At 42.3% G+C, this 27159-nt stretch overlaps 1 protein-coding gene across 1 annotated transcript in view; it reads right to left on the bottom strand.

Moving 5' to 3' along the window:
* Positions 1–27159, bottom strand: part of plxnd1 (plexin D1) — a 73025-nt gene that overhangs the window by 17361 nt on the left and 28505 nt on the right. The window contains exons 8-21 of the mRNA XM_084915894.1: positions 26520–26619; positions 25063–25161; positions 23455–23544; positions 23041–23149; positions 21766–21923; positions 18128–18273; positions 9945–10050; positions 8425–8564; positions 7842–8021; positions 7398–7482; positions 6942–7211; positions 3953–4102; positions 1346–1460; positions 606–713 (exon numbers count right to left, since the gene is read on the bottom strand). Of these exons, the coding sequence (XP_084772020.1) occupies positions 606–713; positions 1346–1460; positions 3953–4102; positions 6942–7211; positions 7398–7482; positions 7842–8021; positions 8425–8564; positions 9945–10050; positions 18128–18273; positions 21766–21923; positions 23041–23149; positions 23455–23544; positions 25063–25161; positions 26520–26619 (1856 nt within the window). The remainder of the gene's footprint in view (positions 1–605; positions 714–1345; positions 1461–3952; positions 4103–6941; positions 7212–7397; positions 7483–7841; positions 8022–8424; positions 8565–9944; positions 10051–18127; positions 18274–21765; positions 21924–23040; positions 23150–23454; positions 23545–25062; positions 25162–26519; positions 26620–27159) is intronic.

Raw genomic sequence — 27159 nt, 5'->3', positions numbered from 1 at the left:
CCTCTGACAAAATAACCTCTCCTCTCCTCCTCTCCCTCCCACGCTTCTGCTTCTCCTCAAGCTTGCGGCCCTCACTCCCGCTCCTATCGCTTCCTCCCTCCATTTTTCTTTCTCTATCCGTCCCCCCTATCTCCACACAATAAATCTGGGTGCTCAGATGCGGAGTGGCCTTCATACTGCTTTGGTCTAATGCCCTAGACACGCACACGCACACACACAGACACAAAACCAAACACAAACTCAAAGGTCTCGTTCCTATAGGGCAGAGGGAGCAGAGGCGATGTGGTCACTCAGTGTGTCTGTCTGTGACTGATCATTTGGCAGAGACTATGTTTTATGAGTCACGCTTACTAGGCACAGATCTGTCCACTGTTGTATCTTTCTCGCACTTCAGACTAGAAAACCTCAAAAACAAATATACTTTTCTGCTCGCACACGCACACAAACACAGATATACACAAACAAGTAAACACAAACAAGTGTGGTCAACATTTCTGTCTTCATGCAAACTTCTTTTTTTTTCAAAATCGCTATCAAAAGTGACTTTGATAACAAAGTTTGTACTGGTGTGCTCATGTGTGTGTGTGATGTTCTTATAAACACACCTTTACGGATCTCCTCTCTGATCTGGGACTCCATCTCCTCCATTTGGAGCAGCGTTTTCTGCCAGTAGCGTTCTGCCCTTCGGCTCTTTGTGCAGTACACTACCAGAGCTGAGAAAAAAAAACCCCACAAAAGAGTGAGAAAAATACAATGCAACTAATTTACAAAACAACTGCTGTTATCACACACTGTCAACTTCCTGGAAATAATAACAGGGTCAAAATGGGACTGAGAGATTTTCAAATGCATGAAATTATTTTCGTGTTTTTCAGCTTTTATGAGCCCGTGGAAAAGACTTTGTGCCAATGTTTTTCACAGTGAGAACACGGGACGTAAAAAATGATTTACGCACTAATATTTCAACATTTATGTCACACCCACAAAGTCTGGCAAGAAAAGAAAGGAGGTTGGCTTTTTTTTTTGTTTGTTTTTTTAATATCTGAGAACAGATTCATACTGGGAAACTGTGTGAAAATCCACACTAACACCAATTTTCACCCATACACCTGCCCCAGAGACACACTCAAAGATTACAGTGTATACACACACATAAGCACACAGATGGAGTAGACGGTAAGAGGAACACTGTGGTCTTTGTGCAATGGATACTGAAGAGGAATGAAGGGAAGGCGCGGGAATCTATGACCCCCGAATTCCTTTTATCTATTTCCCATCTGGAGCACGCATTGCTATAACAGGCATACATCCATCACGTTCTGGTAAGTATGTGTACATAACTTACCCACAGTGCACAGCAGCAGCAGCACACAGCACACCACAATGGATACCACGATGGCCATCTCGCTGCCGCCGAGCTGCACTGTGGCAACTTTGCGTCGAAAGTTCCCCACTTGCACCTAAAAAGAAAAAGGAAATGACAAATGAAACTGGGTCAAGCTCCTTCAAAAATCGGCCTCCTCCATTGTTCTGTTTTAAGTTTTCCCTTCTCCTTCTATGGATTTTTCTAACACTGTGACTGTCAACTATATCGCCTCAAGCCCTACATTTACTTTTGTTTTCTTAGAAGCTTATTTAACGATATAAAATATTAAATTCAAAATAAAAAACTTTCAGCTCTTAATTACTGCAAATAAAAATATACTCCCCAAAAAACAAGCTACCTATTCTATAATTATCTGACAATATGTGCATTTTAATATAACGCTTAAATGATCCCATCTCCATCTCACTAGTCCAGAAATTTGATAAAAATGCCCCAGCTGTCAGATCTTTTGAGTCAGCTGCTGGTTAGATGTTGCAAAAAGCCAACTCTAAAGCTGTGCAAGCATGTTGAAATCCTAGCAGATGCACTTAGAGTAGTGGGAATATGAGCAAATGATGTGTAAAGATAATTATAGCAGCCCAAATGAGATAAAATAAAGGGATTGTTTAAAATGGTTTGCACTGATGAAGGAAGAGTGGCGAGAATTAAACCCCACTTCCTGGATAGTTGGCTAGGAAATGAATGGCTGGAGTCAAATTGTTGTCCCTTTTCCTGCACTACATTGTAACCCAGTAAGGTAATATCCAAAAAGGCAAAAAGAAAAAGTTGAAGGCAGAAGGTTGCAGAACACACAGTAATGAGCAGTAGATGCATTAAAACTTTTCTTTGTAACACAGAGTGAGTGGAGTGCAACAGAAGCAGTTCCTTAATGAGAACACAAGTTGCTGCAAACATGCACAAGCACATCATTTTTTTCTCCATGGGCACAGGTGCACATATGCAGAAAAAAAATTTACACACTGTAGATTTTGAAAAATGGTCTCTCGCTGCAACGAGTCACCCAGTTCAGTCTAACCCAGATGTGACAAGAAAAGAACTTTCACTTCTGCCTTCTGATTAGTCAGCAGGGTCTCTCTGGTCCCTGCTAACATCATTCCCGCTCCTTCCCCAATCTGAACATATTTCATGAAAAGAGACGGAGATAAAAAAGCCTCCAATCCTCAGACCAAATCCTTCTTACAGTGGTCTTACTCTAACGGGGGGAAGCTGGCTCACCGGGCTCCCTCATTTTCACATTCCCTCTTGCTCTTTCTGTTCCAAACATTTATTTACTCAGACCAGCCAGAGGAGGCCTTCTTCCAGAGGTTGCAACAGCCAGGCCTGGTGTAATGCCATTGTTCCATGTTCCTGTTTCGCTTGGGGTACAAAAACACTGCTTCCCCACATCTACTTCTGCAGCACTTCAGAGCCAAGCACAACACAGGCGTGCAAAAATAGATCTTCCACCAAAAGTAAGTGAAGTAACACAAATGGCCACGAGCTATGCGTCACCCCAACATGTATACATTTATTCAAATGTGCCGGCACAAAGGAAAATGTACTTGCAATCTGTATTTATGCCCCTGTCAAATGCGCTTGCAAATCATCCTGAGTGCTCGTGTGCAGGCAGCAGACAGCCCACCCATTTGTGTTATGACATCTTATCTGACCCTTGCCCTGACTTTATGTGTTTGCTAATTGCCAGTGTTTATTCTGAGACATCCTGAGAGACAGATGGGGGTGGAGGTTTGCTTGAGCAAGCCACAGGTACACAAGGAGAGAGAGACAGAGAAGGAAGGAGAGGCTTTACTTCTATTTTTGTGTCAAAGTGGGGAAACGCTTCTTACAGTTCACCTCAACCGTGGCAGAGAACGACTAACATATGTTTTCTGAGCTATTTCAGCAAACCACTCGCAGTTTGGCTCATATTTAAATATAGATGAATGCTTTCCCCCTTAATAGAGCCCTATCAAAACAGACCAGAACGGATATCTACAGATGGGGAAGAGAGATGGGTAGGAAAAAGAGGGTCTGGTTTTATCAGGACTGTTCAGGGCTTAGCCATGTCTTGATTAGGGCATTTAATGGAGAATGAAAGAACCGGGAAACAAAAAACAAAGACACAAGTGAAGAGTGAGATCATCGCTGACTCAGAAGTTTTTGGGATCAGTGTGAGCAGTCTGTGCAATAGATGATAGATGAACTGATAAAAGATTAAAGACATGAACAACAGTTGGCAAACACACAACTATTTGTTGTGGCACAGAATGACGACTAACCACCCCCAACTGACTACTATTTCATGATGGAATGAGGAGCGACTACAACCCATTTATAATGCATGTAGAGCGGCACACTCACAAATGACTTGCAGAGCACACATTCAGATTTTTGCAGATAAAATCCATTTCAGTGAGCATCACAGGTGGTACAGATTCTAACTAAATGCTTGGCTTGAATACCGTGTAATATTTGGTTGAAACTCTAAAATAATCGAGGTCCAGGCAGCAATATTTTCAGCACAAGTCTGGATTGTATATTTGCATGTTATAGTGTTTTACAAGGTTTTACAAGGTTTTTACTTACAAAGACAGGAAGCTCCCTTTCGCTGGAGCTGGATAGTCCGTTGATAGTGCAGTGGAACAGCTGGTCATTGTGAAAAGTGATGTTGCAGGGATAGGAGCCAATCATTACTGAGTATTCCTCCGGCATCAGCTCCAGATCGCTTGGTACTTTCTGTGCCAGAAACGAATAAAAACAGCCGTCAGCCGGTCAGGAGTAAGATAGCAGAGGGGCCTACTTCGAACAAGCGCAGATAACATTCACGAAGAGATTTAGCCCACACATACGTGCAGACACATAGGCATTCTAGTGTGCACGCACAGAAACCGAGCCGTGGCAGGCCTGTCATGCAGCTGTCATGCAGAGAAAGGCAGCGGGAAACTCATCCAGTTTGGGCTAGAGTTCAGCTCGAAGCACAAAACATTCCCACTCCCCCTCTCACATGGCCAGAAAAGTTTCTACAAACAAACCCGATCACGGTCATCCCTGTCTGAGCCCAGAATAACATTCTCAGGGCCTTTACAGAAGCCTTTTGAAATAAGATGCATGGACAATGTTTTCCAATCAGTCTAACTCTGCTGCTTCCATTCAAGCCTGGAATTTCACTGCTTAAATAGACGCTCGTCTGATTTTACACATGAAGTGTGATTTCACTGACGCAGGAGGTGTAGCACTCAGCTTATTTAAAAAGCAGCACAATATCTTCTGAGGATCTAGTGAAGGATTTTTAAATGCTTAAACATTTATAGTAGGGATCAGGAGAACTCACTTTACAGATGGTGGGCACTGAGTTTGAAAGATTTTTATCAGGCATGACAGAAATGAAAGATGTCCTTCACTTCCAATATGGTAATTTCTTGATTTTGAAGCTTGTCCCGTGTTAGGAACTAAGGCTCAGATCACTTGAACAATGCTAATTACATGTTAATCTTCATTACTTCTTCTTCTTCTTTTGGCTGGTGTCTTTAAAAGTCACCACAGTGGATCATCTTCCTCTTGCACAGCAATCCCCTGCATGTTGCCCTACAGTACATCCATGAACCTCCTCTGAGGTCTTTTTTCAACATCCTTTGTTCAGTTTACCCACTATTACTCCTCCATCTCAACATTCCTGCTCAATCTGACCTGTCCCTAATTATTCCCATTATTTAGTAGAGTCTCTCACATATCGTCAAAATATCTGAAACTCTTAGACTAAAGTACCCCTTTTAACATGTATAACATAAAATCTAGTTGTCTGTTCAAGGGTCACGGTGGTTCAGTGGTTAGCACTTTTACTTCAGGTTCGACCCAGGCCGGGTCTCTTCTGCAGGTTCTGCCTATGTTTCCTCCCCCACCAAAATCATAATGGGTCCGTGCTGTCTATGTTGGCCCAGAAGACTCATGTAAAATAAATTCTTAATCTGAAATATTTTACTAATCAGTTAATTAAGATCTAATGAGTAATGCAAGAAACGTCATTCCACCAGAGTTCAATAATAGTTTGTCTAGTCAGGAACGTAGAAACTTCAGTACACAAAGATCAGACACAGATGATTAAATCGGCTGTAAAAAGTCTAGCTGCATTACTTCAAGTACTTTATTTGAAAGTAGAAATCCAATCAGGAACAGTCAGGAATGAACTGTAATCTTGCCACAGTGAGCTTCACTGTGAAACAACAAAGAAGAATTTTAATATTCATCTTTGCGGACTAACTCCAAGGTTTGTGTATGATTGCATGACTCCTTGTGTTTCTTGTGGTTTTACTTTTTACTGTGTCACAGCCTTCTCTGTAATTAATTTGCTATGTACAGTGTTATTATTACTAATAATAGACTAACCTACAAACAGAGAGACGTACAAACATATGAGCCTTTTTGTATGAAATGGCAATTTCCCTTCAATATAAGAATGACAAGTGAGGAAGTACGCGTGTGTTTATCCCCAGCGTGCTTCCTTGTTTTGATTACACCCTTAGGACACTGTTCTGTCCCCACTGCAGATTGCAGCCCCCTGGGTCTCTGTCAACAAATGCTTCCTTGAACAAACACAACACACACACATCATACACAGACACAAAAAGCATCAAGCTATCACACCAATATGTTTGAGCATATTCTAAGAAATAGATTTTTATAACCCCAATATGCACAAGATTTTCACACGGAAACTAATAGAAAAGGCCAAAACAATGGATTCCACAGGCCGAAAACAGAATAAAGGATAACAAAACCCACCCACATTCCAGCTCAGGTTCTTAATATAGGCTGGCTGGCTAACAAGCTCCCTATTAAACAAACACATTTCTCTTCAGCCTCTCTCCCCCATTCAGCTCCACCATGAGTGGAATCCACCTTCCTAAATCAAACAGGAAACAACAAATGAGTCGACTATGTAGATGGGCTGAACCCGGCACACACCGACACATAAAGAGGAAGCTGCGTCGTGTTCAAACTTTCCTGTCTGTGCTGTTAGTATGTGCATTTTTTTACGGTGTCACAGCCAGAAACCCTCTAGGGTGATGAATTCATGCAGACAGGTGCTTAGATCAGCCAGAACGTGGAACATGGGACCTCCAACTAAACAAAGCCCCCCTTCCCCCTTAGACCTGCAACATTAGAAGTCAACACATTACAGGGGACAGAGCCTTTGAAGTGTTTTATATGCCTCTGGTTTATGTGAATATGAATAAAGAAACAGTCAGCTCTGTCGGCTCATAACAGTGGGGGCATTCAGGTTTACAGCAGTGATGCTTTTGAAACCACAAAACAAGCCAGAAAAAAGCGCCACTAGTTCAAGGAGTAGAGTAAGTATTTCATTTTTTTCAAAGCTCGCCACATAACAACATAAAAGGCCTGATGTCTTCTGATGGTACCTTTAAGTCTGACCAGCTTTTTGATGAAATAAAGTTAAAATGCAAATTATTTGTGTGGAAATGTCTGTAGGGACTGGCAGACTTCTGGGGATTTCTGGGGATCTTTTTGTAGACCAGCACAAAGTGAAGCATGAAAGTGATTGAACAGTGTCACTCACATTGATGATGAGTGTCAGCTGCTCCCCTGAATGGTGTTTGATTAGCTTCTCCTTGTTGGCGGTGAAGAACTGAGGATCCTCCACATATTCCAAGGGAAAGTGACCTATGTGAGGTTCCTCATCTTCTTCTTCGTCATCGGTATCAGACGAGAAAGGCCTGTCATTCGTGTAAAGGACTCCATTCAGCAAGAACTGCACTGAGGTTGGCTGGGATTGGTTGGATGGAGGAGAGCGGCAGGCAATTGTGGAGGGGGTGAGCACTTCACACTGCTGTAGAAGGACCAGAGAGGACAACAGTTACTTACTTTGAACCAATAATTTATTTGTGTCTGCACGTTTATGACTACATCACAGGAGAAAATAATTTTTTTCTAGTGAATCCCAAGATCCCACACATCTGACTATCTGACTGAAAGCGTCAAGCAAAATAAATTAGGAAATAATTAGGATACTCACTGAATGTCCAATTCCCACCACCTGCATGGTGACACTCTGTACCAGATCAAAACCCTGGCCTGTCACTGTGATGTTCCTGCCACCACTGTGACACACACACACACACACACACAACAGAGAGTCACATCTCAGCTGCGACAAAAAAATGTGTCAAATTCATACTGACATGCAAATACTTTGGGACCCTTCTCCAACATGAGACAGAGACAGGACAAGATAATAAAGCACACCAGTTTGAATACACTGAAAAGCCTCACATGTCCTCAAAAACATGCCACTGCCCTGTCACACTGAAGCTGTGCAATTTAGAGAACAATAGGAAGAAGACACCGAGGACAATATTACAGTAATGACTTATGTCTGTGACTGGGAATGCGAGGAGAACTCCAAAGTATTGCATGTGGAGATTTTTAATCCTTGAGATGTGTGTGGTGGTATACGTACCTGCGGAAGCTCATTTTGGGGTGGATGGAGGTGATAGTGGGGTTCTTCTCATAGGTGTATGTGGTGCTAAGCTCTGGACCCTCACAAGTTTTGTTCTCAAACTCTACACACACTGTTACTGGGTCAGTGTGTGCCTGTGAGGCAGGAGGCATGATGCATTCAATTGTTCGAGCTGTTTTCCTAATAAAAGAAAGAAAAGAAAAAACAGGTAAACGGTGTAACCTCAGAACTTGCAATGTCTACAACTGTTTAATCCCCAAAATACTTCCAATTACAATTGAAGTCATATTGGCAGAGTTACACAGAAGTCAAAAATCAGTTTTGGAAAGCATTAGGGATACAGGTAAAGGTGCTGAATTTTATGCAGGCTTCACTGTGCAGCCTGAATAAATAATTACTGTGTAGCTGCATTTGTTATCAGCTACAGAAAAGGGCGCTATTAATATGGGCAAAGCAAAGAAAGCTATTTAAATCCTTTGTGGTTTATTGGTAAGTACTCAAAGTCACAGAGAGTTTAGAACCACTTGAAATTTGACCAGCTTAACAAAAGTTGCAGAAACTGCTTGACGAAAGTCGCACTCACTTTGTGATAATGCATTCCTGTGTTGTGTTGACCTTGACTTTAACCTCAGATCCAATGTTAAGGTGTTCCCCATTGATGGTCACTTTGGTTCCTCCAGCACGCAAGCCCCGCTCCGGCTCCATGGACAGTAGCTTTGGGATCTGCATGCAGAGGAAAGATATGGGACACTACTAACAAGAAATCACATTTATCAGTAGAAATCTGACAGCTTCTGTCACTGGAAAAGACAGGCTTAGTAAAAACTGTGTTTGTGCTCTATGATGCCTTTCTTGACAACAAATAAAATCTTTCCTTATCCTTTGAGGTTTAAATATTACGTCTTTACAGATGGGCTGAGACAGCTGCTGACTATAACAATAAATTAGTGAGGAAAACTGTGAAGATAGCCCACGCTGCAGTATGTTAAAGTGCTGCTGAAGCCAACAGGCATTTAAGGCCCAAGTAGCAGGACAGCTGTACTGTACTGCGGGTAAGAAGCAATAATGTTCATGCATACGCATGAGAAACTTCATGCACACGTAATCATACATGCACAAAAGCACCTACACACAAATAAAAAGCCTCCTTGGGCGAAGATGAATATCCCTGTCCGGCTCTGCAGCTACCAGCATCAGCATTCCTGCTCTTTTCAAACTTTTTATCCCCGCCGTGAACCTCGCCTCCGGGGAAACCTCTTATCCTCACTGACAGGATTCACTTCCTCAGTGCACAGGGATGGAGCAGACCTATTGTGTATTTTTGTTTAGGAGGGGGCGTAAGGAGGCAGATGTTTCCGTCAAGAAGTTTGAGGAAGGAGATGCGGTAGAGGCACATATCCTGTCTCCAGAACTGCTTCCCCTTTCTCTCACATCTTCTCCTGCAGTAAAACACCTCCCGACACTGACCAGTTCTGAGATGGATAAGGAAGCTCAGGAGGAGGTCCAACAACAGTCCTTACTGTGTTTGTCGTTCTAGATTTAAAAAAAATCCTTATGTATCAAGAAGGGTTTCAAGATTGGGATGATTTCTCTGTGGGATGACTCACAAGGAGATCTGTTTGTAGAAGCTCCAGAAATGACAGCCCGTTCCAGCACTGGATTGTAAAAAAAATTCTTTGTCTATAAACAAAGAGAAACAAATGGCTTACATGGGTATTTCCACTGGGTGAATACTCTTAGAAACTGAGAGACTGTGTGGGTTGAGGTCAATTAACACAATGCTGGCCAGCTCGCCTCGTCCGGTGATGAATTCAGAGCAAGGGGACATTCCAACAATCACCATATTTGTTTTTTCTGGCATTCAATGCTGAATGACAATGGTGCTTAGCTTACAGCTCACATGGATGTTTGAAGATTCCCACACACTAGCATTCCTCTGAATCATAAAACGCATCTGTTAACACTTAACTGACACACATGGGGAGGCTTTCCCAGTGGGGAAGGAGCAAAAAAAAAGGAGCATAGATGAAGAGTGTGGAGGAAGAGGCAGATAGAACAGAAAGCAAAAACCAGCAGGAGGGTGGATATCTGGAGAATACTCACTAAATATGAGAAGGTCTCCTTTGACTTCCCCATCCCACTCTGCTCCACATCCACTTGGACAATATCGCTCCTGTTATCTGCAGCCCTCCCAGTGACACACACCAGCCTGGGGACAGAACACCACAACAGAGGATCAGTTAATAAAAGAGAACAATATGAATAACAAGCAAAAAAAATGATGCTCACAATTTTAAATCAATAAACTCATTTGAAAAAAAAAAGGAGTCGCTCAACTCAAATTGCAAGTGAGGGAAACCAATATAAGAATGAAAAAGGAGATCTCGATCTGCTAAACAAAGACACATAATTAATCTTGGGGAATAGTGTTATGAACTAATTCATCAATGCCCATTGCATTTACATAAGGGAATCCAATAAAGCCCTGGGATATCAGATATTAGGGGAAGTAAAGTTCAAAGCTCCTTAGACCAGATGTGTCTAACCACAGAGGAGATTAAGAAGCTGCCATGGCTTGTACTCTTACCTCCTGGCTGTGATTATACCCTGTGCCATCAGTGCACGCTCTACAGAGACGTCTCATATTAATGACATGGTGGTGTACTGAGGCACAGAGACCTACTGTTCTGGGACCTCACTGGGATAAATGTACCAAAGGGGGAACACAACCTTTATCGCCTCACATGATCTCCTTCCAGCTTGACACCCTGTCGGTTTATTTAGTCAGGTGCCTGCTGCTACAGTGGTTAGAAATTCTCAGCTAGCGATATATGATTGACAGAGGAGACCCAGGGAATTTACATAAGTGCAGGAGCTGTGCTTAGTGTGGGAGTACCTGGCAGGACACACAGTAGATGCGGCTGGGCTGGGTCGGTCTAGGCTTGGCTGAGGTCAAGCTGTCGGGGCTTTCTAAATATCAAGCCTTAAACAAAGTGACATGCATTCTGTTTTCATCTAATTTAAGCAGCATACTCTCAGCAGCATATAATAACCCTAATTAAAACAAATTTCCCCCTTTTTTCATAAGCCGGAATAGGTGTTAAAAGAAAACTAAAATAACCTGCAGTACCAACCATCTGTTGATAGCAGGGTCTACATTCATGCTCATTAATTACAGAAGCATCAGGTAAAGAATGCCATTACACTCAAATTACACTCCTGTCAGTTATGTGGCATGAGGGCAGAAGTGCACCTGTTTGAGAAAAAAATGCATCGCTTCACATGCTCTAAATTAGAGAGGAAAGAAAAACAAGGACAAACAAAATGAAACATGACTATTCACAGGATCAAGCCTGAGGGAAATAAGAGAAATTGGAGCCTGAATCAGTCTCAACTTGCAGGGTAGCTTCAGGCTGGGAACTAAACTGTTATCAAAACTGTACATCATATTATATGATGTTTGCTATTGAACCATAATGTTGAGGATAATTCTGCACAGCAAAGACACAAAGTCATTTTTTCCTGTGAAGTACAACACAAAGGGTTTTCTCAGCAGATAGATGCTATGATGAAGTCAGCCTGTACCATTTAAACTGAAACTAGGTGTGTCTCATAGTTTCAGGAAAGAGTTTAGAAAACTTTCTCATGGCTGTATAAGCCAACGCATTAAAGAAACTCATGAAGGCAAAATGTGAAATGGAAATATTTGATGCGACATGTTGAAAAATGTCAGAAAATAGCAAAAAAAAAACCCCAATGTCCCAGCATGTCCAAACCCCTTTAGGGGTCGCCACAGCGTATCATGTGCCTCCATGTCACTATCCATGTCATCCAGTCACACCAACCCCCTGCATGTGGGAGTTGGTGTCTCTGTGGTCTTCCTCTTTTCGGCTGCCTGGCAATTCCATCTTGAACAGCCTTTGTCCAATATATCCACAATTCTTTCACAATCCGAACATGTCAAAAACATTTTAACATTGCCTTCAAACCTGCTCAATCTAAGCAGTCCCTCATCATTCCCATTATTTTTAGTGCCTCTCACATATTCTAAAACTATCTTTAATCCTGAGTTAAAAGTCCCCCTTATAATGTCTATAACATCAGGTTAAGTTGCCTTTTCAAAGGTTAGACAGCATGGTGGCCTCTCTAACTTTGTCTCTGAACCACTCAGCTTGAGCCATCCCGCTCTCATTTCTAATCCTGTATATCCTGGTCACTCCCAATCAAAATCTTAACCTTTCTTAACCTTTTCAGCTCTGCCACCTTCAGCTCCTCCTGTTCTTTTGTTATTACTACCATCTTAAAACCACACATCATAGCGGGTCTCACTGCCTTCTTGGAAACCTTTCAGTTTACTCTGGCTGCTATCCTTCTTTTACAAATCACCCCAGACACTCGTCACCACCCACTCCACCCTGCCTGAACTCTCTTCTTCACCTGTCTTGTACACTGTCCATTGCTTTGGATCCTCTCATTGAACACACTCTCTAATATATTGACTTTACACTGATAAAACACTGTAAAAAAACACCAACAAAATCTTCACATTGGAGAAGCTGGAGCCAGGAAACTGCTGCCATTTTTGCTTACAAAAATTTACTTAAACAATTAACAGAATTATCAAAACAGATGTTGAATAATTTGGAATAATTTCCTGTTGATTGACTAATCAATGCAGCTCCACTCGAAGTATATAACAATAACTTCTTATGGCATAATTAAATTTCCACCAATTAACTCAAATTAATTATTTTTAATCTTCTGCTAAATTAGACTCTTGCCAGTTACGAGACAATTAACTTCTCAGAGCTAGTGTGGCAGCAGTGACAGTACTTGCTATATATCCCACAGTGCCAAATGAAACAGTGCAGAAGAAAACTATGCAGCCTCCCGCATACACAATGCATGTTGCAACACTTCCATGTTTAATTTTTAGATATGTACCAACGTGTCTAATGTTCCAACGATGTGCAATCAGATAAAAAAGCATAGAAGTAGACTTTTGCAAGATATGCAGATAATGTGGTGTGTGCATGAGGGTGTATGCTGGACGTGATGTTGATGTGGTATGATTCTACTCAAAGGACAGGCAGACTCCCTGCAGGAGCGCACAGGGCCTGGGCTGACCCCTGCTCTATATTCCAGCATTGCCCCACCATGGAGATATTACAGTCGGGAGGGCAACATTTGTTCTAGCACTGAGATGTCTCTAATCATTTCCCTCGAGTGGCTGCAAAATCATCAACAATCCAGTCCGTATGTGTCTGGATACAAGTGTTTTCTGGGGCCAAGCTAAATGGACACAGCGACGGCCACTCAAGGTTCGTATGAAAATGATGAAAAGGAAGGGCACCATGGAGGACCTGAGCCAAACATCAAGTGAAGCACTTCAATAAATGAGGTGTGCTTAGACTGACTGTGCCATTAATTAACATGTTGACACTGGGTGAGAAGAGCATAGCCTCTCCAGTGCTGCACATTTTCCTTTTGGCACACAGATGTGAACTTTCACCTTTCAGCACACGCGCAGACACCTGTCTCAACAGTCGTGGTAAATGAGGTCACATGCACAGGTGTGTGTATGCTGATGAGTAGGCTGTGTATATGAAGAGAGTGATACTGACGGCTGGCAAGGTCTTATGAATGAGGGGAATTTGAAGCAGACCTTCCTGCTTCAGGGGTGTGGTGTGAATAGCTTTACATTGTACCTCAAAATTAAGTTGTGAAGGTGATGAGACAGGATCACTAATCAATCACCGGAGTGCCTCACAAAGAAGAAGTAGAAAAATGTCGGGTTTCGCATGCATGTGCGTGTCTGTGCAAGTCAAATGTGCTGACACTGTCAGATGCACTGATGTGTTATGATTTGTCAGTGCCACTTCCAGCAATGACGATGTGCTGTCACAACAACCAGCCTTTGGAGCCAATAAGGAATGACAACATGGGATGAGCTCACCCCGGAGTGAAACGCGATTCGTTGTTTTCTACATGTGTGGTTTGGGGGGAATGTGTCAGGCAGTTGGAGTGACAGGTAAGACCCGCAGGTCACCCTAGAACTGGTCTTAATACAATGATTGGCTTCAGTGGAGCAAGACCAGATAAACAGTTCCATTCAGGGAACATTACAGATACGGAATGAAAGTTCGGATGTAATTGTCGAGTTACTGACTTTTCACTGAGTTCTGCTAGAGTCGGAGTCGGGCTCCTTCTGTCTCCATGGTGACAATGTGACGGTTCCTGAGCTCTGGAGGGGTGGTGATGGAGCCATTTAAAATGAGAAGTGTGCTGCATAATAATATTTGTGAAAATTAGCCTCATGAATGCAGGAAAACTGAGCCACACGTGGACAGTTGGAATTTTAATTTCATGATCGGTGGGCCTATATGAAGAAGATCTAATCACCGTCACAGAGATCTGTGATGGTGATTAATTAACAAGAGGAAGTTTATAAACTGCCCCCTCTTGGATTGTCTTTAAATAAAAGTTGGTCAAGCACAAATTAAAAAGTATGGATTTCCTCTGCTGCCCTTGATGGTCTATTTCAATTTCTTTTCTTTGTAGCACGCCAAATAATAGACCATTTTCCACCCGACCTCCTAGATGTTTGAACTAGGGTTATCTGGCCTTTGATCAAAAACTTTTACGTTGTTTTCATTTATACATTTGGCATGTATACAATGAATCCATCTCTATCCCTTTCATATGCTCTGGCTAATCTGTAGGTATCTAGAAATTTAAAACATTTTGCAGAAGAAAAGATAAAACTATTTTCAGTGCATTCTTTTTTCTGAGAATTTGAGACTCAGGTGTACTTTATATTTCTAGCTGTCGCTAAAATGGCTTCGAGCCTTTATAAACACCTAGAGATCTGCTGGGCAAACTGTTTCTAACTCGTCACCCTGAGATTACCTACATTTCTTTCTTTTTTAAAAAACTTTTGTCCTATTGTGCAAAATTCTTAAGTCTGCCCTTATTTCTTTACATTTTGCTTCCAAGGAACCAAACTATAATGTAATGTTTTTAGCAGGCTTTGTGAAGTCTTCTCTTTACCCATTAGCTGCTTTTTATTCATTTTAACACTGACCTATGAGACATTCAAGCATAAAAAAGCAAAGAGCCTATTTTAAATTGTGTCTTCAGACACTCTGTTACGAGAAGTTGGTTGTAAAAATGATTTTTTTTGTCAATTTTTTAAAATTTGAGCTTACAATAATATTGAAGGTAACACAGTTTGACAGGCAAAACAATACATTTTCAAGAACAAGCTGATTTCTAAAGCGACGTTAGACAGAAAATATCTGGAAGTATCTGAGAGTGATGTGCAGCCTTTCCTTAAAAAATCTGAAGAAACTGAACAAGCAGAGAACAACAGAAGAAGTATCAGGCCTGCAAAATGATTTACAGAAGATGAGCAGCATCTGAAAGTCATGTTCTCAAGAAATAGGAAAAAAAAACAGGACCCAAGAGATGCATCTGGACTTTCAGTTCATTAAGCTACTGTTCGCTAAAGCCTCTCCGGAGGTATGTCAAATTACAGAAATACTAGACTGAAAATCAGTGCAACAAATCTCATGAAGCCCATAAGACCGGTTCCAAATTTGAAATTTGGTTCAAATTGTCAAAAATATGTATGGAGGAAGTCAGGATACAGGATACAGGCTCTGTCGTGGTTTAGCCTGTATTTCAGCCAGTAGTGTTACTTACAAAACTAATCCAAAGAACAGCTTTGGATGTCTTTAAGGAACTATTGGGAACTATTCCTGAAAACTATTGAAAAAATATAAGGAAACTTGCTTAAGAGAGTTTAGGCTGCGGGGGAGCAAAGACATGCTTGTCTCTGGAGTCTTGGACAAAATCAGAATACCTGAAGAGAACCCATTTAAGCACAGAAAGAAAATGTAAACTTTACATACAAAAAGCACCAGCCCAGTCCATCGCAGGGCCAACACAGAGACTAGAGACGTGCTAGAGACTTCGTTTCTAATAAGACATTTGCATTCTCATGTGTACCTATAACAGGTGATGTCTAAAAAAGTTTGATGTTGCAGTCGATGCCTGAAAATGGCTTCTGTTTAGATAAATATGCTTACATGAATATTCTTTCCCACCTGGATTAGAGGTTTTTCAATATAGAAAAAAATATTTCCCAAAATCTTTTAAAGCATGGCACCCGTTTACTACAGGGAGTGCAGAATTATTAGGCAAATGAGTATTTTGTCCACACCATCCTCTGCATGCATGTTGTCTTACTCCAAGCTGTATAGGCTCGAAAGCCTACTACCAATTAAGCATATTAGGTGATGTGCATCTCTGTAATGAGAAGGGGTGTGGTCTAATGACACCAACACCATATATCAGGTGTGCATAATTATTAGGCAACGTCCTTTCCTTTGGCAAAATGGGTCAAAAGAAGGACTTGACAGGCTCAGAAAAGTCAAAAATAGTGAGATATCTTGCAGAGGGATGCAGCAGTCTCAAAATTGCAAAGCTTCTGAAGCGTGATCATCGAACAATCAAGCGTTTCACTCAAAATAGTCAACAGGGTCGCAAGAAGCGTGTGGAAAAACCAAGGTGCAAAATAACTGCCCATGAACTGAGAAAAGTCAAGCGTGCAGTTGCCAAGATGCCACTTGCCACCAGTTTGGCCATATTTCAGAGCTGCAACATCACTGGAGTGCCCAAAAGCACAAGGTGTGCAATACTCAGAGACATGGCCAAGGTAAGAAAGGCTGAAAGACGACCACCACTGAACAAGACACACAAGCTGAAACGTCAAGACTGGGCCAAGAAATATCTCAAGACTGATTTTTCTAAGGTTTTATGGACTGATGAAATGAGAGTGAGTCTTGATGGGCCAGATGGATGGGCCCGTGGCTGGATTGGTAAAGGGCAGAGAGCTCCAGTCCGACTCAGATGCCAGCAAGGTGGAGGTGGAGTACTGGTTTGGGCTGGTATCATCAAAGATGAGCTTGTGGGGCCTTTTTGGGTTGAGGATGGAGTCAAGCTCAACTCCCCGTCCTACTGCCAGTTTCTGGAAGACACCTTCTTCAAGCAGTGGTACAGGAAGAAGTCTGCATCCTTCAAGAAAAACATGATTTTCATGCAGGACAATGCTCCATCACATGCGTCCAAGTACTCCACAGCGTGGCTGGCAAGAAAGGGTATAAAAGAAGAAAAACTAATGACATGGCCTCCTTGTTCACCTGATCTGAACCCCATTGAGAACCTGTGGTCCATCATCAAATGTGAGATTTACAAGGAGGGAAAACAGTACACCTCTCTGAACAGTGTCTGGGAGGCTGTGGTTGCTGCTGCACGCAATGTTGATGGTGAACAGAACAAAACACTGACAGAATCCATGGATGGCAGGCTTTTGAGTGTCCTTGCAAAGAAAGGTGGCTATATTGGTCGCTGATTTGTTTTTGTTTTGTTTTTGAATGTCAGAAATGTATATTTGTGAATGTGGAGATGTTATATTTGTTTCATAGGTAAAAATAAATCATTGAAATGGGTATATATTTGTTTTTTGTTAAGTTGCCTAATAATTATGCACAGTAATAGTCACCTGCACACACAGATATCCCCCTAAAATAGCTAAAACTAAAAACAAACTAAAAACTACTTCCAAAAACATTCAGCTTTGATATTAATGAGTTTTGTGGGTTCATTGAGAACATGGTTGTTGTTCAATAATAAAAGTATTCCTCAAAAATACAACTTGCCTAATAATTCTGCACTCCCTGTACTTTTTCATACTTTTCCCAGCTGAAGACATTCCAGTGTAATAGAGGTAGCTTCCACCATCCAATAAAAGTAGGCAGGTGTGACTGGATGATCTGATTTGAGGGTGTTTTAGCACACACAGTGTTCATGTCTGAGATGTACATGTCAGGAGTCTTTCAGTAACAGTGAGAAATCTTTCCATCACTTGATCTCCGTGTGTGTCTATTTCAGCCTGCCATCCACCTGAACGCTCACCTGCCTGAAATCCTATTAGGTTACCATGACAACACCATGACGACAGGTAATTGTCAGCTGTCATCTCACAAGTCCTGACACTAACAATGGTGCATATTTCATCAGGGTTAAAAAAAATATATATAGTTGGTGTACAGGGCAAGAAGTTCAGTTTTGTTATTTCAACATAGCAGATAATGTGAAAAGTAGTTAAATATATAAAAGATATAAACGAGACAAACTGATACGATTGAGCAAATTTACAGGGAGAGGCTGACATACACTGCAAACGTATGAATCATAATTCAGTTATATGTTGTAAAACTTACTCTGTGGAGACAGTGTAGAACTGAGGCAGCAGAGTACAGTTCACATCTCCTATAGAGACTCTCACTGCTTTAGCCCTCCTGCCCAGGTTCCTGCCCTGAACTGTCAGCAGGGTGCCTCCTTCCACTGGACCACTTAGAGGGGAAATCTGTCAGAGAAAATATGAGAGGGGAGAAAAAAAGGCAGTGAAATTGGACAATAAATTAGAGCTCATAAGTAGATTACTGCCCTAAAAACACTCCACTAACGATGGGCGATAATGAATATGACAAAGAATTAGGAGAATAGAGGTGCCGTCTCTGATGCTGACATGGAGTGTGGCACACACACAGAGATAAGGGCCCATGTAAGTGTTCTTCTGCTGAAGACTGAGATCTAATTGAATAGACACACACTTTAGGTATACACACACACAAAGCAGACTCTTAACTGCGGTAGTCTGAGACTCTTCAGCCTCTAATCCTCTACAGCACATGCAAATAAAGAGCAGACTAAGAGCCCCCTTCACATCCCACAAGAGACAGAGAGAGTGAGAAAGTGAGGGCTGAAGAGCCGAGGTGTAGAGCACAGCAGAAAGGTGGATGAGTGGGGAGGCAATTTAGGGGACTGATTGTCGAGAGGAAAGTGAATGCTGATGGTGGTGGTGAGAGAGCAAAGCCTCAACAGGGGAATTAATGCACAGCACTATTCCCTTTCATCTGTTTTCCTGTGTCTGCTCTGTCAAATTCCTTAGTCCCATTTCTGCTGTTGTTCAGAGGCATACTCTCACGCATCATTTCAGCCCTCGCTTTTGGTCTCTTAACTTTCCATTCTGGAGCCACAGAAAGAAAAGAAGAGGACTGTCACCTCTCCAGTCGCCATGAAAACTCAACTTTCTCAGATAACATCTCCAATGCCCAGACAGAAGCAATCTAGCATCATCTTGCCACTGTAGCATAGCTATCCCAGCAGTGCGCATGCTTTTCTGGATGTCCCTCTGGCTGAGCCGAGGTCACGGTGACCCCTCTGTGTTATTAGCCTGGCTCCGGCTCTATCTGAAACTGAGCTGAAAAATGAAAACAGCACTTCTGTTTGGTCTAGGTGAAAGGACAAGGCTCGGCCCTGCATTCAAATAATTCGAAACCCACAAGACTGACAGCACAGATAAATATACCATATATTTCCTAGCTAAAACGGGAGGCGGTTGAGAAAAGAGTGAATGTGGTACTTTTATTATGGTGTGAAAACAAACGGTTGGAATCCAACCCATTACTTACCGTATTTCTGTGAGATTTACACTGCAGGAAATGGTGCAAATGTTTTTGCGGTTATATTATATTATTATATTAGGGTTTCAGACATTAAGTGTGGCCACCCCGTGTCTACTTACACCGAGTATATATACTTCCTCTAACAAAAACATCACATTCTTTCACACACATGTAATCCACAAACAGCATATAAATGCTTGTCCGTGCAGTTGTGCACACGCACACTGTAGTATGTCAGACAAACACAGAAAAGCAGCCGGCAATATGCAGTTATTTATTATCACTATGCGTCGTATAGCGCGTAGTGCGTCCCTGCGGTGCCATTGAGACCTGACAGCAACATCAGCTTGCATGCTGTTCATTTACACCTCTTACAAGTCTGTGAGTCCTGATTTACAGCGCAAACTCTGCCAGGCCTCCTGGGAGATCACAGGGTGTGAATGTGCCTCAGCAAAAAGCTCCAGAAGGAAAGCTGGAGCTTTTAAACAAAATTACTCCACATTCTCGTATTCAAATGAAACATGCTCCAAATGTACATGCATGTATATAAACCTGCACCAAACAAACCAGCTACCTAATGAAATCCACATGTTTTCCTTTTCATTTTTTGGGGGGTGGGGTGGGGTGGGGGGGGGGAATTGTTTTGAGGTCAGAGCTTTCATCTTCCTCTCCTCACTCGACTTCCTCTGCATCAGACTAATCAAGGAGGACGTGAGGACAAAAACAGGAAAAAGCTTCTCACTATACTGTACCCTTCTCCACCCTGTCTTTGTCCAACTAGCTCTCCATCCTCTCTCCCAAACCATTTAGGTATCACCCAAGTCCTTCTGTTCCTTTTCTTTTCATGTTGTGAGTGAACTATGTTTTGCAGTTCCTGTTTTGGTTGCCAAAGTACCTCTAATCAATGGATTTTTTTTTTTAATTCCTTGAACTAGTCTAGGTATGACATGAAAATAAAGAGCCCCTGGAGATAATAATAAATGTCTCCATTGTCTTACGTCAATGAATTGAACAGAGCATTTTTCTCAATTAGGTGCTTAGTGGCAAAGTTTAGGGAATAATGAAATCCTCCTCTGTATTATTGATATTTTGGTGTGAGTACCTTGTGACAGAGATTGTACGTGACAAAGCCAGAGCGATGAAAAACATGTTTCATTATCTTAGCAGCACTGTCGCAAGGACTATATAACAAAGAGCTGCTACAGTCTGAGTGTGTTTGAATGTTTGGGGAGAGTGGAGCTTTTTTTCTATAAGCTGGAGGACTTGGGCTCTAACCCCTGTGGATTCTCTGGGAAAACACGGCTGCCAAAGCATTGCATCACTCACCCCACCGAACCACAACCCCAGTATCCTCTCTGCAGCCTGCTCTCCTGAGAGAGCCAGTAGGAGTGTGCGTGTGTGTGTGTGTGAGAGAGAGAGAGACAGGGAGTATTGCAACAATAGTCTACCCACACATACTGAATCTCAGCCCAGCTAACTTCAGTCATGTAAGAAGTCCACATAAGTTAGACTCTCACAGAGCATCCTGTTAGTCACAGTATGCTGACAGCTACAAAGAATGAAGGATAATCGTGAATGCTTCAATATGGCCTATTTGTGTGACAGATTGTGGGCTTACGTGTGTGTATGTGAGAGAGTGTGTGTCTGCGCGCCTGCTTTGTTCTGCTTGCCGACCAGGTTTTATCTACAGGAAGTTCAGGCCGACTGAGTCTCATGTGAGCCATGCTTCCCATGACCGCCTACCAAAGCTGTGCTGATATAACGCTTGGTAGCGGCAGAAAAGGCTTGGAAGATGACTCTAAATAGGCTCCCATTACAGTTGGAAAAACAAATGAATACGATCATGCAAATGAGCTCCGCAAACCCTGGCAGTAATCATGATGACGTGACTGCAGTCAGATCCCGTGTAAGATAAATACTCCTTAATTCCTTTTAGCAGTGCGGTTTTTCTCTTGTTGTGGTTGCAAAATCTCAAGTCCCTCATGGTTCTGATTTGTTTTCCTTTTAGCCTTTGTGGTTTTATACATAAAGGGTCCTACACACATAGCTTTCATGCCCCAGTCCACATGGTTTGCTTATGTACAGCTGTTACATGGTGCAGAAGGTGTTCCCATGGCCTCCTGAGTCATTGCAGGTCGACTCATTTGGGTCTCCTGGGGTCTGTGGCTATGTGACTGTTAGTGTTATCACTGAATGAGCTGCTTTAATAAGGTTCAAACAATACCTTAGCAGCTGATCATGGACTGACAGACAATCTGGGTTGCCAGACCATGTGAGTGACCTCATGATTTACCATTACATGGCCTAAATACCATAGGTGTGAGGGATGCAGGAGGATGAATGCAAGCATTTGTGGCCCAAAGTCATGCACGTTTAACCCCTGAACTTACCTCATGGATCTCAGGATTAGGACACTGATCCCTGATTGGCTGACATTCATCCCTTGGCTTGCAGATGTTGTCACACCAGCCACAGAGGTGTCCCTGATCCTCCCGACCCCAGCACTGGGAACAGTCCGAGCTACCCACACCACAGTGGTACACTTCCACTAGATGAATATGGCAGATAAGGGAGAGACATAGAGGCAATTACTACTGTGAGAAAACATTACTGAACTCTGTTTCCCTTGACTGGTCAACTTAATGTACACTCTTCAAGGTATTTTTTTTAGAGCTTTTATGAAGCTAAGGGCTGCGTGCCCTAAATAAATAGCATAAGGAGTTAGAGGATGATATATTCACAGCTATAAAAATAAACCAGTAAAAAAGGAGAAAGAGCTAGAGGAGTGGAGGAGAACAAAGCCAGGGAAAACAGATGATTACGTTCATGTTCCAGTGTGCCTCCCAGTGAGAACTCCCATTTGTATCACCGCATGTGCATCTGTGCAGCTGACTGTGTGCATATTGCAGTGCGTGCACGCCTGTATGTGTGTGATAAAGTGTGTGTCATTTTAAAATTTGATGACACTGCATGTTCAGAAAGCGACCGTCTTGCCTGTTAACAGCACGGAGTTTCTGGCAGTGGCCCAGGGCTGTTGTTCACATGGTAGACACATGGATTGCAAACAGCACATCTGGGACTGGGATAGGCAAAAACTGGCTTGTAGCTGCACTATAGACAACACTGCCAAGTTCAACAACACACCTCAGTTTTCATCATCTCACTGTTGTCATGGAGCTCAAACTATATTTGCTACAATACATGGGGACATTGCTTGAGAGAGGCATTGATAACACTTTAAAATTGCAGCTCGCTATGTTCTCCAATCATTATGTGTAATTAGACGGTAGCAGGATATAACATCATGGTAAATTACTGGTTGTTGGCAAATTATGTGTTGTAATACACAAACTGCTATTACTGCAAGTGAAAGGTAGTCGCACACTGTTTGTCCCTGTAAGGGAATCTTTCTTTTTCTACAGATTTAATAAAACCCATCAATCTCATGAGAACACATCTGAGCATGGGTGAAATGCATTCTGGGAGCAACAGTGGAGGCTATGTCACATCTTTTTTCTTGTTGTGGCGGCGATGTAATTACACTGCAAATACATGAGAGGTGAGCAAACAAATGTAATGGAGCAGAGAGCTGTGTTTTCATCTACTCCTTTCTTTTTATTTTTTTTTTCTGCATGTCTACATAATTATGGGTTTTTATATCTTACCTTTCATAGGCTGGGGGCTGTCAATGAATACATCCTCTCGGTGTCTGATAAAGGCTCCTCGCCTCCTCAGGTTAAGGTGGTAAATCTGACTCCTCTGATTAGTGGAAAGCTAAATAGACAGGGCGGAAGACGGCATCAGCAAAAACAGGTATGTCCTCAATGTTCTCGTGTCTTTGTTGTATGTAATTTTGCTTCCACTTAGTGATGCTCTAGATAATCATGGGTTTCTAGCCAACTCTTAAACAAGGGTTTAAAATAATTACATCAAAAACAAGTTACAAATAAGCGTTAAACCTAACAATAATGAACCCACTGAACCAGTAAATGCACAGTAGATGCGCCGGAGCTTAAAGCATGTTTATTCAGACTTGGCAAACTCGCTCACATTTCTGGTAGGTCATCGTCTGTACTTACCGTCACTCCACTACACTTGACAGTCGTGCTGTTCAGCCATGTGGCCTCATATCGCTGCTCTGTTCCAAAGTCACACTCCAGCTTCTCATTCTGTTACGCAAAAACACTTACTTAAAAAGAAAGTAAAGCATTTCAAAAACAGCAGAAAAAAACCCTAATAACATGCTGTTCTCACTGTCTCAATCACTGTCTGGTAACAATTGACAACTCGGAAAGAGAACCAGGAAACTGAAATAACCCACAATAATTGTCCTTACCAGGAAAAATGTGATCTATTCAAATTTCATATTCATAAACATCTGGACTCCCACATCTCAGCAAGTCATCTGGGAGTCAGAGTAATGAATATGAATTCATTCTTCACAAAATGAAAGCCCCGAGTTTTACTGAGCCAAGCTGTGTGACGTTAAGATCATAAAGAAGCTCAGATAGGTAAGAGCAGTAAAGGATAAGTGCCTAAAGTGGGAGAAGTAATTTGTCTGTGAATCCAGCCACCTTAAATTGGTCTACTTTACTCAGTCTCTCCAGGCCTCTGCAATTTCGCTGTACTTTTTGACACTGGAGAAGCTCTTTTTTTGTGTGGGGTGGGGTGGGGGGGCACTTGCAATGAAATGCTACTGAAAGGCTTCCTGGAATTATGTTCGATCTGAACTAATATCACAGCAAACAAACTTGTAACCTCTTGCTTGTTCATTAATGCTTCAGAGAGGCTGTGTGAGACCGTGTTTAAACTTCCTTTAGGTTTGTCCTTACGGAGAAGTGTGGGAACCAAACTGAAATTCTAAACAAAACCCAGAAGGATCCGAGCGATGGTGATGCTTTGGGGAGAATGAATTTGACTGGCAGAACATTTCCTGCTCTGCTGACTTGAAGGCATTAGTCAAACAATGTCAGTTTGGATAAACTTTCATAATAAACAGCGTGAATGGCCAATCACATTCACGCTGCCCTAAGGAAGAGTGTGTGTGCGTGTGTATGTGTGTGTGGGGGGGTGTATGTGACTCAATGTCTGTCACCATAGCAACACACCAGGAGACGGCTTGAGAGGCCAGCCTGGGTTAGGCGTGTGACTGACCACGCCTGGCAACCAGTCAGCACTGGAATTTTTAGCAGATACCAGTTGTGTCCTTATCAGCGATGCAGGATCGGCATCTGGCTGGCTCGATGTGGATTAGGAATGAGAATAAGAGTTTGAACAACTGATCTGGAAGGACTAGCTGAATTTATAATGAGCCCAAGCAAAATAAAGCCGCTGCCTTCTGTGTGTGCGTGCTGCCTCAGACCGACTGCACATTGTACGCTGTGCTGACAAAGACACAACTCAGCGAGTCACCAGAGGCACGGTGGGCCCAGACAGCTGAGCAGCGAGCAACTAAGCATAAAGACAACCGCTCATTCTTCATTTTTTAATCTCCGTCTTACAACAAGCAGATCACTCCAGTTTTACTCACTCGTTGACCCAAATCACAACACACAAATATCCATCTGTGTTTAACTCAGCTTGAAGCAAACACACCATATGCTTGTGTTTTATTCCAATCATTTTCACAACACGCAATTTGGACAAAGTCCAAGTCCAGCTCTATAGCTGGAGGCTGTGTGTCATACCTCCTGGATGTTGCTGAGGGATAACGTGAAGTCTTGGACCATTCCTGATGGCGATGGAGGAACCTCAGAGGAAACCAGGCTGGGGCAGGAAGCGGCATTCTGTGGTGAAGAGGGAGGAAGTGACATATAGGAGTTAAAGAAAACAATAGCTCCAATGCACACATCCGTGCCTCAAAATACCTGTCCTGTTTATCTGTATGAGAAGGAAATGAGAGGGTGAAGCCTTCCTCTAAAGGAAACAACAACAGCTTCAAATAGAGAGATGATGAGGGATTAGAAAAGCAGACCCACCGGACAGTGCGATGAGCTCAGCAGAATGGGGAAAACCCACCTCATCATGTCAGTCTGACCTACATCAAAAAAACCTTTTTACAGGTTTAAAAAGAGCCTCGAATTTTAATTATAAAAACCGGCTTAAAAACTAAGAGTTTCTTGTGCTTGGCTTGTTTATTTATCAGTTTCTTGGGATCTGAAACAGCACACCCGACTGGGATTTATTGCATTTGTACAAAAAAAAAAAATGCTGTGATGTCTTTATTACATCAGTTGTCTGCTTCTGTTGGGGATCTTGTGAAATAAAGGCGAGTGTTAAACATTCATGATCATACAAAACTTAAACACTGCTGACCAGCAGCTGACCACAGGACTGAGTCACATCCTTTCATATTTAACTGGAACCAGTTGTGTGTGCCCCGAGGCCCAAAGTCTGCTGGGCCAAGCAGGCCATGGGATCTGGCTACACAATAAATTTACACAGGGGACAGAAATAATACAGTGGCTGACCTCGAAGGCCTTGATAATGTCAGGATTATGTCCAAAAGGACAGTGGCTGGGGAGCTTCAATTGGCTTCAGCAATGCTACACTTGAAGCTTTAGATAAATTTCACACTTTTACAGCCATTTCATTCTCTTGTGCCAAACATGTTACACGATTTGATGATTTGTTTGCTTTAACAAAATACTTTACACCCTACGGGAGTTGACATTGGCAAACATACAGTTTCATTTGTACTGTACAGGCAAGCTGCAAAATAAAGGGCTATAGAAACCTACGGTGGAAAATGTAGGCGTTAATTTAACTCTTCGCTGGTATCAAGCAAACAGTCAAATTACTTCCAGCCCAAATCAAAGCACAGCGACTCCATTTATCCTCTCAGACAAACATTTCAAAAACAGAAACTTAAGATGCCTGGTCTGAGTTTCTAAAACCAAACCCTTCTGAGACTTTATAGCTGGTTTCCACATTCGTACGTAGTGTAATTGTGACACTCGTAACCTCACACTGAATTACCACATCATTACTCTTGCCTAACCCGTCTGGACTCAGACCATTACAGAACACTTAGTGTTTTTGGACAGTGGAGTCTGGATTACTACCGAGGCTCTGATTACTAGAAAACTTAATATCATGAGCTCCTCGAGGCATCTGATTGGTGGATTAAAGGCACATTACTCACCTCAAGCAGGTTTTGATTCGCGTCATCTTTACTGGAGATGCATAGGTGGTTGTTTTGGTCCCAGTAACACTTCCACCTTGTGCTCAGGCAGCTCATACATCTGCGACACACATACACAGAAAGAGTTGAAAAACGAGGACAAAATATTGCCAAATCAAGTCTGTTTTCACCACCGTACAATTACTCCCTGTGATCTACTCCCATTCAGCGAAGAGTGTTTTTCAAAAGTTTGGTTTGTGATTCATTTGGAGAGCAGCGCAGAGAGACAGACCTGATTACAGGCATCAAAGTTTAGCTTTAATAAAAGGAAGTAATGATTAGTCACATTCAGATGCATTCATTCCACAGTTACAACACAGCCAGCAGAGAGGTCACACAGGGCCAAATCTGCTGAGATGAAACAAAGCGCTTCTCAATAAACACTCAGACTGGTAAATGATGATGCGTGTGTGAGCATGCTGTTGCTTGTATTTATATCTTTGTGAGATCAAGTCTGAGTGTTACACTGCCTACGTGAAGATATTTTGGCAACTAAAACCATCAGCAGCTTGTAGAGTCTATACAATTCATACCCGCTGATCTGAGACAAGCCCACATGCACAGGTTAAACATGCACAGCACTTGCAAACTGTTGGGTGGG

Source organism: Perissodus microlepis, chromosome 20 (assembly GCF_051167445.1).
Source record: "Perissodus microlepis isolate ML-2025 ecotype Zambia chromosome 20, ASM5116744v1, whole genome shotgun sequence".
NCBI lineage: Eukaryota > Metazoa > Chordata > Actinopteri > Cichliformes > Cichlidae > Perissodus > Perissodus microlepis.
Note: the sequence above shows the minus strand (reverse complement) of the source record. Positions and strands in the feature narration are given on the sequence as shown.